This window comes from Pyxicephalus adspersus, chromosome 1 (assembly GCF_032062135.1).
Source record: "Pyxicephalus adspersus chromosome 1, UCB_Pads_2.0, whole genome shotgun sequence".
NCBI lineage: Eukaryota > Metazoa > Chordata > Amphibia > Anura > Pyxicephalidae > Pyxicephalus > Pyxicephalus adspersus.
In genome coordinates, this window is record NC_092858.1 from 60,475,535 (window position 1) to 60,489,319 (window position 13,785).

The window sequence follows — 13,785 nt, forward strand, 5'->3', positions numbered from 1 at the left end:
TTATTTTACATAAAAGAATAATGAAACCTTTTATGCAAGGTAAAAATTTACCTTCTTTTTCTTGGGGGGTAACTTTTTTGTCATTAAAAATATTTCACTGCGACAATAAAAACAGAATGGGAGTGCAGAGGCTCCAGGGATATATATGTCATGCTCCCCAGGAGGCTTTTGGCTGCTCTTCTACACATGCCCGATCGAGTGTATGGACAGAATTAGCTTTCAATGGGGGGCTGATCTCACACATGCACAATGAGATGAGCACATAGGCAGAATCCAGTGCAAAAAAAGAGGATGGCAGTGCCTGGTGCTTCCTCTGTGCCGGGACGAGGGAGGAAAACAGGACAGTGCAGAACCCAATCCAGGAAAGCTCTGGAGGAATCTGTAGAAAGAGGTGAGTTTTGTTTTTAGTTTAGTTCCACTTTTTCACAGAACATAGGTAGATTCACTATATTATACATGTCCTGCACAAGTTGTAAAAACTTGCTGGAAATGCAGTTTTTACACACCCAATTCCCTACTGTTTGCAATTGCCAAACACCTAAACATATGCTCTTTTATAACTACAGCACATTGATTTCCAGAAAAACAAATATGCATTTAAACAAAGTGCTTATGGCCCTAGTGACCAGGGAATTCTGACAGTTTGTTGGCTGGACATACTGGCAGAACTGTGGCCTATGCAGACAAAATAAGGCCGGCTTACAACGAGACAAACTTAACATTTCAACATACATAAAACTTTCATTGAGCTGTCTCACCAGCAAACCCATTTGGAGGGTTTCAGGATTTATAATATAATCCAAATATATATCCAAAGAGATTGCCATACCTGAGCCACAAGTGGAGTGTGTCTTTAAAGATTTGAAACTTGAATTTATCAAGTTCCATAAAATAGCCTGAAGGACCAGTGGGGCTCCCCTCCAGGAGACATCAGCTGGAAGGTGCACAGTTAGATTTACTCCTGCCAGGTAGTTGGCTGCATCCAGAGTGCATAAAAATGATTACCTGAGAGTGCATGGTTAACCCATTAATATGCTGATATGGAGCTGTCAAGAGAAATGTCTTTATGTACTACATATAGAAATGTAGGACAGGGATGAAAAGATAAATGACCTAAAAAAATCACCAGTTCAATGAAGTTAGGATAAATTCTGACCGTTTAAAATAAATCAAATTGCTTATTGCCCCTAATAATGGCAGTGGAAAAAGTCTGAATTTGGTGACATCGGGCAATCTGTTCATAAGATCACTGACAATCTGTAAAATACAGCATATAGAACTTCATAGTCAGGAGTATGTAACATACAGTACAACGTAGAAAGTGTAAAGGTCAGAAGTAACTTAGAGTGGTGGGATCAGGAATATGAGATGTACCATGCAATATGCTGAAGAGTAACATACAGAGCAGCATTTAGGGGGGTATGATAAGGAATATTTAATGCAGAATACCAAGTATGGAGCTAAGCAGTTTAATTGTATGTAATGGTTGTAATAGCATGCAAAGTATAGGGAGTATGAAATGACAGTACTGCAAGTATCTTAAACACACCTACTATAAACTGCTTATATTTATGTACAAAGTAGTGTCCTGTTTGATGACATGACACTACTTTGTATTCCCAGGTAAAACAAAGTAAATGATTAGATTATCAGTAAGAAAATCAAGTATGATGTGAAACTGCATCTGAAGTTTGCATCTAATTAGCAAAAACCTAATACAGTCAACATACATTTAAATGTCTATAAATTTAACATACTGTGGTGCAAGATTCTGTTATTTTCTTTTGTTATGCCTAAATAAAAATTAAGGCTCAACTTCAGTACAAAATTTGTCATTTAAGCTGGATATATATTTTATACAATATACTATATGCACATATACTCATAAGTATTCTTCTTATATTCTCATATTGTTTATGAGATATATTGAAGAGTGTGATGCGTTTTGTGTAATTCCTACCCGTGGGAAGCCCCATTCTTCTTAAAAGGTAAAACTACACAAGACTTTTTTGGGCACTGTTCATTTCATTGCTATACCATTGTTTTCCTCTTTTACCACTTGTAAACTATATAAAATAGTCAGGAATTTTTGATATATAGCTGTACCTAAAGAAATGGGTCCATAACCAAGGAAGCCTGATGTCGGTGTACTCTTTGCTGAATATTGAGGTAATGGAAAAGGTAAGTACACTCCAATTAAATTAACTATCATATTTAAAAAGATATTTATTTTATCCTTTTAAACATGGGAGAACTCTTGAAATAACTTTAGGGGACTTGTTCTATTATTACTATATACACAAATCACAGTACATTTGTGTAGTGGTCAGTAAAGCCGCATGCACACATGCAATATTAGTTGTTGGAAAGAATCTTTCACAATCCTTTCCAACTACTATTATTGCACAATGCTTGAACAGTGCTGTACATACAGCAACGTTCTGCTCTATCCAGAGGGGAGGGGGAGAACGACAGGAGGGCACCGCGCTGCGCACTCTTTCCCTTCCCTTGCATTAGGATCGTTAGTCGTCCATGGATTCGCCAGGATGGTCGTTCGGATGATAGACGACTGCCGCTGTACACACGCCAGATTCTCGCCCAATATCAGCCCTGAGCCGATTATCGGGCAAGAACTGTTGGACGTGTGTACGCAGCTTAAGTATCTTACAATGCTGGCCAGTGGGAAGACTCTCACCCTTATAGATAGCCAGACATTGGTGTCGCCTAATCTGACCTAATCCTAATCTGAGAGGAACCTTGGTTGAAAAACACTGCATTGGGCTGTCATTCAAACAGTGCCTACAAGGTAATATAGTTGACAAATTACATAACAAAATGACATGGTGTATTCATTTTTAAAAGAAGATTGATCATGTGAGGAAATGAAATACACCTCTACCTTTATCACTTCAAATCAAAGCCAATACTGTGAAAAACAGTGATGAAAAGGTTATTGTCTGGAAATTGTTTGCTGATTCAAGGTCCGAGTAAGTTGCAGTCATGAGGCCAACTATGAATTATAATTACATCAAAGTGTGCTTGATGAGAATGTGAGGACATGTGTCAGAAAATGTAAGCTGATCTGAACACAATAATGCTATCAATATACTATTAAGAAATAATTCCAAAGAACCAGCAAATCAGAAAAAATGTTTAAGAAAAAGAAAAAAAAAGGTTAAGGCCTAGGGCTGGATCAAGCCCAGATTAGATTTCCACTAAAATGTTGTTGGGGGACTGGAATCTGGCATTTCATGCAATAAAACCCACAAACATCTTCAATTTAAAGAATCTTGCATAGAAGTGAGATCAAAAATTTCAAGACAATGTCAGAGCCTGGTGGGCAATTATGTAAAATGCCTACAAAAGTAATTAATCATCTTAAAGGCAAAGGGAGTACTTGGTATCGTGGCACGTATATTCATATTTTCAAACATATGCAGTATAAACCTTTATGAACCTTAACCTTAATTAACGCAGGCTCAGATCTGCTTGGGGATTGAAAAATCCTGTGCGGCTCCCTGCGGCCTGCACCTTGCCAGGCCCTCTTGGTCACTCAGCGCTGGTTCTTAAAGAACATTTGACAGCTGGTGCAGGGTCATTCTCTATCTAGCTGTTGCAGGGAGTAGCTACATGTAGCGCCTTCTGAGAAACAGCGGTTCCCTGGTATGAGGAAGCAGTAAAAGCACTGCAACCTAGTTAGTGTAGGCATAGCCTAAATGTTAAAACAGTTTTTTCAGAATTTTTTTTTTTTTGTATTATTAGAATAGTGAACACATAGTGTGGTTACCCCCTTGACGAAAGCAAAATGAAACACAGAAATTAGCGGTTTCCTTTAATACATATGTAGTACACAATGTTAATTACAGCAGGACTGTGTTTCCAGTTAAATAAAATTAAAAACTTTTTATTCATCCCTCCCCAATATAAAATTACTAAATTAAGATTTTGAAAGAACAATATGATCAAAGCTTTAAATAACACCACCATTAACCACAGTATTCATAACCACCATTACATACATACATAACCTTTGCTTTGGCAAAAAGAAAAGTTTTCTTTTAAAACAGTGTATAAACCTAACATAGCAAAGACTGTATACATCTTTGTATTGCACTCGTTTATGTACAAGAATAAACTGTAAAGACAAAAATATATAGCAGGTAAAATGAATAAGCACATTTGTCACAATAGTTTTCAGCAATGAACATTAAAAAATGCATAGAAATGTAACACGTTTATGTACAGAAAAAAAATGATTTGTGTCAATTAACAATATATACATTTTCACTACTCGGAAACATGTTTTAGGACGGACTAGTAGTAAAGGTGTGCGAATGTGTGTAAAATAGGTGAAGGTTTTTTAAGGTTTCTTGTGTGTTTTGTGTCAGTGGAATTTGGAAGATCACAGACTGAAAAAAAGACAATCCATAATACAAAGAAATACAATCCTTAGCAAGTATTCATTGTTTCTAAACTAAATTTGATGTTTGTATGGTAAAGAATCTTATTTCCAGTTCAAAGATAAAATTAAATTAAGATGTTCTGTAATTAAAACAGAAACCGCACAGGGAGAGGGAAAAAATGAAGCGGACATGTATTATGACTGTGCTTGGTTTCAAAGCTAAAATGTAAACTTTAGTGTTATATTTTATAGAATATACTATACATTCCTTGATATCTGCTTCTCTAAGACCTACTGTGCTATTCCTTGTGACTGCTCCAAAGCAGGATTCTAGCTAGCATAAAAATATTTATTACATTACATTTTATATACTTTATCAACTTTTGCTCTTTTTTTTTTTTTTTTTTTTAAAAAGGATTGAAGGTATTGCCAAATGTAACACACAAATACAAACACATGGCTTAATAGGTCCAGCAGCAACTATACCCAGCCATATCACAACAACCGTATACGTTTGCTAAACATCTTCTGTAGTAGTAGTGATGGTCTTCCTTTCATTGTAGACCATGGGCTCTGCAAAGCATCCTGAGATAGCCATATGTGAGGCAAGGGAGTGAAATGAACAAGGACAATCATGCAATAGAGGAGGAGTTGGTCATTCCGTGGACGGTTGTGCTTGTTGGAGTTCCACTGATGGCATTGAAGATGTGAAGTGAGTTGGGCAGAACACTGATCTTCTCCTCCCCACACCAAATCTTCAGAACACAAAGAGATGGAAAGGAAAATCAATCAAAAGAATTAAGTTTCTAGAAAGTGCATTAAAAAAAAAAAAAAAAAAAAATAACCACAGCTTTTTTTTCTTGTTGTTCACACAAAGTTTCAATCTGTATACTGGTCCCTGAATCTATTCAAGTCATTTACAAGCTCTGTAAGCATTGTGAACACTTATTCTTGATGGTTACAGGGACTATTCTCCTTTCATAAAGCAGCATGCTTTTATCCATGAATGTTACAATTCTACTCAGTGGAGCCATGGTCAACACAAAAGTTTTTCCATATACAAAACCACAAACATCAGTTAGCCCTAAGCCATAAACACCACCTGCAATAAAAACCATCTCAGGCACATGGACCAGCAAACATGCAAAGATAAAGAGGAAACAGAACAAACTGTATTACCATCCCATCTGCTCATGTGTGCACAAGGAAAGAAAAAGAGAAACATCCAGTTATGGTTACTCTGTGACACAACATCCTATTCTGTATCACAGGAAAGTCACCCTAGGAAAACTAGGTCTAATAATAAAGCAAACATTTGTATGGATGGGTAAAAGATGAAAATTGTATTTTTTTATATATATTTTCAATTTTTCACAGGTTTCCTTTTGGGAAATTGTGCTTTCAATATTCATTACCATACATGAAAAAGATCTGTCTTTTACTTCTCATTGATACATTTTAAATCTAAACTCATGGCAGATATGACAAGCACAAATTATGCAACTCTTTATTCTTTAGTATATGATTAAATGCACTTTTTTGATGAAAGCATTGAAAGTACCTAAAATTTCATAAGTATCAGCCTCTTCCAATCCATGTAACTGATAAAGTGGGAGAGGAAGGACCCCACGTGTCTCTCCTGATAGGAGAGATGAGTTCATTGTTTCTTTTTTACTTCTCCTATCACATCTAAATCACAAGCTAGGGCAGGGACAAGCCCTGCAAGTGTAAATGAATTGCAGCAGCAACAAATCAGATCAGCTGCATTGTTAGACAGGTCTGTGCTTTAAGACAGAGCTGTGTAAACCATCCATTATATGTACAGTTAGGTCCATAAATATTTGGACAGTGACATTTTTGGCTGTTTGCATGGAGTTCAGGTTAATTGCCTATTCTCTAGGTTTAGTATAGCCTATTTGTTGGCCTAAATAATTTTTCTCTTGGTAGTACAATAAGCCAAATAGGGTCTAGTAAGTGTATCTAAAATAAGCGCAGACAATGCTGACCTAGACAAATATGGTTTATTTCTAATGTTGCAATTTGTATCAAATAATAAGCCAAAGACAATGCTTATCAAAGATCTATGGAAAAACAAGCTCTAATATATGCAAAACATCAAAAGTATGTCATTTTATGTAAACTATTACAAATGTTTAAATGGCTTCACTACATACCTGCTCATGCATGATTTCAGACAGCTCTTTCACCATCTCTCTGTAATTAGCTTTCATCTCTTCTTGATATTCGAACTGGTTCTCCTTTATAAGCCTTTCATTTACACATAAGGCCTGGCCACATGCTTCCACAAATTGCCTAAATTCATAAAAAAAAGTTAATAAAATAATGACAGGAGAAATGTTCTTTTGAAGGGTAAATAGATGGAGAAAATAAACTGTTATAACATTTAACCTGAGCATTGTCCAGATGTATATTTGTGTAACATGTTTGGAAATAACAGTATGTAGGTGTCCCTAAGGTATAATAAAATTCATGGAAATGTTTTTATTTTATAGTGTGCAGTCTGAGTGATATCTATATGAATGAACAAGCTCCAGCTATATTTTAATAAATGTTTCTGAACATGAACTAAGCTAAAACAAAATACACTTAAAAAAAACCCTGGCAAAAATGCAAAACATTACAGACTGCAAGCAGGACATGCCAGATCATTAAAAAAAATATATCTATAAGTACTTTTTGCATTACCTGAACACCTCTTTTAGCTGTTTAATTTTGTTGTCTGCATATTTTTTAGTGTTGGTATCATCCAAAAAGGCTCTTGCATATGCTAATGGTCCAGCATTTACCTGGAGAGAAGACAAACCACACCAATAAACTCAACCATAGATGTACATACAGCACATAATTAGCTCAAATCAGAATACATGATTTATATAGTACAGAAACCTTTTTCACATTGACATAAAGTGACATCAAATGTTATGTCATCACATTCAACTAAAAAAAAAAAACTCTTGCAACTGTAATATTTAACTTAAATGAGTCTTTAGGCCAAAATGACAGATCCAACTTGTGTGTTGGTGCATAAAACATATCTTTGTACTAGTAAGTGGCTTGTTTTACAGTATTGATGCCCTGTGTTCCTACCCTGCATATAGTACGTAAGGAATATTGCGGAGTGTGTCCATCTGTGTAACTGTAATTTACTGACTAACATTTTCAAAACAAAGTTGCCCACCATACATCTCTTATCACAAGTACAGGGGCAGGGAAGACACATAATTCTATTGATTTTGTAATGCACTTCAATCAGAATCTTTTAGAGCTATAAAATAATCTAATGGCCAGTTCTAGTCAGATAATATGAAGCCAGTTAAAGTGATCAATTTATGACTGCAAACAAAGGGCAAAATAAAAACCTGGTCAAAGTATGACTTTATGATTTCTGGGCATCATGCCATTTTTATGGGTGGAAAGATTTTGCAGGATCACAAAAAAAGTTGAAATACAGTATAATACAGAAAAAAATAAACCAATGCAGGGAAACTCACCTGTACACTGACACTGCCTTGTAATTTTAATTGTAATTTGATCATGTCCACTTCGGAAGAAGAGCAAAGCTGACGGAGTTCAGCTACCTTTTTACTCATTTCATCAATGGCTACTTCTATGGGGTTCAGATCAGTGTGGTGTTGATACATTACTGGAATCCTCTTCTTCACATATGGAAAACTGTGTAAAGCTGTAGAGGTGAAACCATATTAATGTGTTAAAGGTAAAAAAAAACTAGGGAGCTATCGCTACCAATGTATCATTATCTGTCTTTCTGATCTGAGGGTCACAACATGGGGCAAGTATATAGTCAGTCCTGTCCTCCAAACTTTTTCCTTGGCTGGACATTTAATTAAAGGTATTACAATTATATATTACTTTACATACAACTTATGTACATGGTAGTATAATAATTCATCTTGATTGGTCTGTAATCAGATATGCATCAGCCAAGTAAAGGGGCAGAATCAGCCTTTGGAGCCTGAACTTCATTACAAGCTTGGCCTGATTGTGGGCATGATTACAAGAATGAAGAGAAGATAACAATATAAAATATATTGTTCCTTTTTTACTCTCCAGAAACAAGGCTGGGGTAAGTTCCGAATAAAGTGGTATTGCTTAGCTGTAGGAACTAGCTGTCCCATCTACATACCAAGACTGCACAGAAATGTAAATGCTTTGGTACAGGAAGAAATAAAATAATAAATATGTATTGAAGTGGTGAATTGAATCGTTTGCCTGGAGTCCACATTTATTTCAATGCCATCATAAATTTATATCACAAGCTTGATATTGCACCTCTCTAGTTGATTTATTAGTAGACGCAGAAACAAGCAGTACAGTAAAGTGGGTGAAACTTTAACTTCATTGCGACCAAAATTGCACATTTGATTCTACATGGTATTTCTTTGTTTTATTAACAGCAAGACACAGCCAAGTGGCTTTAGTGTCTCAAGTTTGCAAGGACTCCCCTGAAAAGGGATTCTAATCCCCATGTCCCGTAGGACCACATACAGAGGAATAAGGACAATGTTACTGTTCATCACTGTGATTCATTTAAGTATTCCAGTCTTCAGTCAACCTATTCACCTAGTTATATCCTGTGTCACCTCCACTGCAGAACTGGTGCTTACATGACATGGTGTTTACATGTCCCTTTAAATTGGTGTCCCTTTTTGATTGCTAAATGTGCCTGAAAAGTGCTCTAAACCTAAGCATTTCTGCGATATGTCATGCACTCCTCCACTCAGCATTCCACAATGACTTCTGCATTTTACATTTTCTTTCTGCACAATGTACAGCAAACTTACAGTATCAAGCTTCCCTTCCGATTCATCATTAAGTATATCAAAAAAAAATTCCAATTTAAGTGACGCCTTCATTATGACCATTGAAAGGGAAGAGAAATTTAAACTACAGTGGGAAATCTGATATTGCAGTATGTAAATAATAAAAACATCTCGGGAAACATTCAGCCCACCCATTGCTAAACTATTGGACATAAATTGTAAAGTGTAATTACTATGCAATCCATGGCATCTAGTCAGATTTTATTTGCAATACTCAAACAAGTATTAGATAAACTAGTAATTATGGGACACCTGCTTGTTAAATAAAACTGTAAAACAAATATACCTATACATTTCCTTACACTACAATAGCAAATAGATTATCTGGATGAAATTTTTTTATTAGTTATATACAGTATATTGTGTACATACCAGTGAGTATAGTACGGCGCTTCCATTGCTCTTCTACTCCACCCTGCCTCTTTCCAGTGAGGGTAAACGGCATCTCAAACACAAATCGGCGAATATTGTGACTCTTCTCAAACTCTGTTTTCCTTTCCTGCAGTTCTTTGTCTTCAAAGTAAGGTGTGACATGTGTGACTTGGATGTAGGCATATTTGGAGTCCAAATCCTTTGGGTTCACCTTTAAAAAGGAAAGCAAACCAAAGAGTAACAAATATGAAAAATGCTTAGTCACTTTGTGTATGGGTACTTGGTAACACAGTTTTCTAAATGTTAGCTAAACTATAGCTTTGTGTAAGTTTACATAGCATTTCAGCCCAATAAAAGCAGTATAGTCGATGGTCATACCTTGCCAGAATCTTGTATCATTTTCACATTTTCAGCACCAAATTTGTCTGAGTAGAGCTTGAGAAGGCGTTGTGAGATCTCTGACAATGGAGTCAACTTAGGCTCTTTGTAAATATATTCTTTTCCATCCTCTTCTTCAAAGAACCCCTGCAAAAATACATCTAGATTACCAAAATCTACCAAAATGCGGTTTAATGTCTGACAGGGTGAAAACAAGTGTGACTCTAAACGGTTTCTGCACAAGATGAAAAACTTATCATGTGATCCTTCACATGAACTGACAAAAAAGACAAAAATAAACAAATAAAGAATAAATCTCTTGTCACACAAGGAAAATGTAACAAGGTATGACACAGTTATTGGCCCGTGATTGGGATACTGCAGGTAATCATATGTATGAATATTTTTCCTATTTTCTATTGAACAAATAATGGTATATTATAATATAAAATATTACCGTTTCTAGCCCTTTTATTTTCTGAGTTGCTTTTAATATTAACAGAATATTGGCAATGGCCAGACTTCATGGTCTAATTTCCTCACAAAAGATATAAACTTTTAATTCTATTGGACTGAAAAATTTTTCTCAACAAGTGAGGATGTTTTGAGCAGTACTACTTGCTTTCCTAATAAAGCTAGCAAAGTTTTGGCAAATGGACTATGAATGTACAAAATTATCAAAATGCCAAAAAATAGCATAATATACATAATAATAAATAATACATAAATGTATTATGTCAAAGTGTTTCTTTTATCTTTATGCATCGAATTTAAAAACTAACAGACCCATCAGGCTTTAAGGGGACTCCTGAGCTTTTCAGTCACAGCAGGAAGTATTTTGGAAGCCCTACTGCTCTCTGAAACTACAAACTATCAAAGATAATGGCCATATATATAATGATTATGAGCATCTTGATTACCATGGTGGCATATAAACCTATTTCTGTAAAATAAATACAAACTAGTAGAAAGGATTAACTGAAAAATTTCCAGTGAAATGTAAAGTGATGAACGTATAAAGATGCCATGAAGAAAAATGAAATTAAGAACAAAATCCACATCAAACCAAAGACTAACAGAGGATGCAGAGGATGCTGTAACTGTAGAGCCTTATTGGTAAGTCACTCTACATGAAATTACCTCCACATCTGTTTCACTGTCTGTAAACTGGTATTGCTATAAAACCATAAAAGAGAGGAGTAAGCAGAGTAAAACAGCAGTAATATTGCTCCCCCCCCAAAAAAGAAAAAGAAACTTTTTCAGCTTGAAAATGAGAAACACCTTTATTTTTAAGCAGAGTGTGCAGTGTGGAGAATGGCTGTGGTGCAAAGATTTCACATGATACAATTGGCACACCAAACTACAGCCAAGTTTGCAATACATGCATTACTCACACACAGTAAATGTGCAGATGGAAAGACTTTACTAGTCATATGAGAAGTGAAAAGGACTCTGAGCCTGTTCGTGCATAGAACGCAAAATGCTGCCAACATTATAACAGCAAAGCACACAGAAGCATGAAAGAGACCGAATGTGAACTTCTCCACTGAATCCAACACAACTTACCGCTGCCTTTAGATAGTAGAGAAAATAGAGGAGAAACGCAAATTGTCAAAACACTTCACTATGGACTATTTTGGTGCAAACTTTACAAGCCTTGACAGAATTGTGATCCTATGATTACTAAACAGACTTTTGCCATAGTGGCCTAGAACATAATTTTGGTAGAGAGAAATTTTTAATCTTCATTTATCAGAGATGCAGCACCTCAAGACACAATGGGCCTGATTTATTAAAGCTCTCCAAGGCAGGAGAAGGTACAATTTCATCAGTGAAGTTGGAATGGATTTCCTAAAAGTCATTTGCTATTTGTTAGCAAATGTTTACAGTCCTGGACCAGATCCCATTCCAGGTTTGCTAGATCACCCAGCTTCACTGATGAAAGTATATCTTCTCCGGCCATGGAGAGCTTTAATAAATCATAGCCATTTAGTCTATTTTCTAATTGCTACTTTTCGGCCTGACCACCACTTTAATACTTTAGGCCTTGTTTGTATGTATATGTCCCGTTCAAAAGTTTTCTTTTTAAAGTAGAAAATACCATAGGTCTTCTTGGAGATTAATTTTATCCCCCCCCCCCTCCCCTTCCCAAACACCCTGCTCATCACTCATCACTAGAAGTGTAGAATTGTTACTGCATGGAACTTTCTATAGTGACTTTAGAGGTAATATGTTACCCCTTTTTAAACACTTTTACAAGCCTAATCACTGTGGAATACAGGTTGTTTCAACGTTTTTAAATATGGTTCTCTAAAAGAGGTGATCAAGTTTATTTAAAAAGAGAACGAAAAAGGAAAGAGAACTTTTCTCTTCTCCACTTATTTTATAAATGTCGATTTCTCAATTGAATTAAAGCTTTCAGTGAAAACGTACATTATGGCAAACCTGCCATCTGAACGTTCCTTTTAGGTGTGTGATAGTCTCCGTTACTTCAAAATGTAGCTGGCTTCAGTTATCCAAAGGTATAGAACTCATATTTCAATATGACTACCAATAACTTGAGGTGTAACAAGTGCATACAAAGTATCCGTTTTACTTCATGAGTAAAAAGCATCATCAAGGTAATAATCATAAATAAATGTAAATGTGGTAAATAATTCTTACTTGTCCAAAAAAGGCCACTCTAAAATAAGTTCCCAGAAGTCGCTTGCCTGTATGCATCACCTCTGTAACCTTGCTGTAAGCCCGATGCAGAGTGTCATATAAATGAGCAAGTCTCTGTTATATATTAAAAGAAAAAAAACATTTTAACTCCAAATTTTTTTAATATTACATGTATTTTCAACAATATTAAGAACAAGTAAAAAGTGGTGGCTGGAGAGTTCTGATAAAGTTGATTTGAACTTTTATTCTGAGCAATCTGAGCTCAAATTCTTAGTTCAGAGAGTGCCCCCTTACACGTGAGATGTGCCACAATAGAAAAAAAAATCCTGTGTATAACTGGAAATAAATGCTGTAATTTCACTTGGTTAACAGTCACAATATGAGATATCAGGCAAATGTATGCACCAGAAACGGGGAAAAAAGTGCCCATATATAGCAAACTAATTGTGCTGATTTCACTTAATGAAGAGTGACAACTTAACCCAGTGAAATAACAATTATTTCAAGTTACACACAAGAATTTATTTTCATATTTTTACCTGTTTTCTCATATGGTCATATGTGCCACAATAGGAAAAATTGTCTAACAAAAACAAATTAATAGAAAAAATTGTATACCATAAAATTGCACTGATTTCACTTGGCTAAGTTTTGGTAAAAATACCAATTGTAACTTTGTATACATCTAATGGGATACCTAGCAAGCATTCAAAATATAAGTCTCTCAATTCAAACAGATTCAACATAGCATGTATATGATGTATATATATATATCAATATATTACCCTTCTAACCTTAAGCAATTATTACAGAATTTATTGCCATCAGCAGAAATGTTTTTTTATATCACTACAACTACTTCTGATATCTGCTGATATGAAAAAGGTCTACATGTAATTCCATCAAGTTTTATGTTTGTTTTTAAATTGTTTTCTCGGTTTTTCTTATGTACTTTTGTATTACAAAAACAAACTTCAATAAAAATACATATTATTTAAAAAAAAAGAAAGAAGAAGACTATTGGACTACATGGCAATGCAGGTTGGGGGCTAAAAAATAAGATATAATTAAAGAAGCTCTCCTCTTTCAGCAAAAAGATTTAAAATA

General features: G+C 35.3%; 1 protein-coding gene across 14 annotated transcripts in view; it reads right to left on the minus strand.

Moving 5' to 3' along the window:
• Positions 1–3,819: 3,819 nt before the first annotated feature.
• DOCK9 (dedicator of cytokinesis 9) overlaps positions 3,820–13,785 on the minus strand; it is a 132,742-nt gene continuing 122,776 nt past the window's right edge. For 8 of the 14 annotated variants that reach the window (XM_072411481.1, XM_072411398.1, XM_072411417.1 and 5 more), the window contains exons 47-54: positions 12,679–12,792; positions 11,155–11,190; positions 10,015–10,161; positions 9,637–9,847; positions 7,915–8,105; positions 7,109–7,209; positions 6,577–6,715; positions 3,820–5,157 (exon numbers count right to left, since the gene is read on the minus strand). In XM_072411481.1, coding sequence (XP_072267582.1) covers positions 5,035–5,157; positions 6,577–6,715; positions 7,109–7,209; positions 7,915–8,105; positions 9,637–9,847; positions 10,015–10,161; positions 11,155–11,190; positions 12,679–12,792 — 1,062 coding nt within the window. In that variant the 3' untranslated portion in view covers positions 3,820–5,034. The remainder of the gene's footprint in view (positions 5,158–6,576; positions 6,716–7,108; positions 7,210–7,914; positions 8,106–9,636; positions 9,848–10,014; positions 10,162–11,154; positions 11,191–12,678; positions 12,793–13,785) is intronic. The other 6 variants (XM_072411472.1, XM_072411447.1, XM_072411427.1 and 3 more) reach the window with 1 other exon arrangement.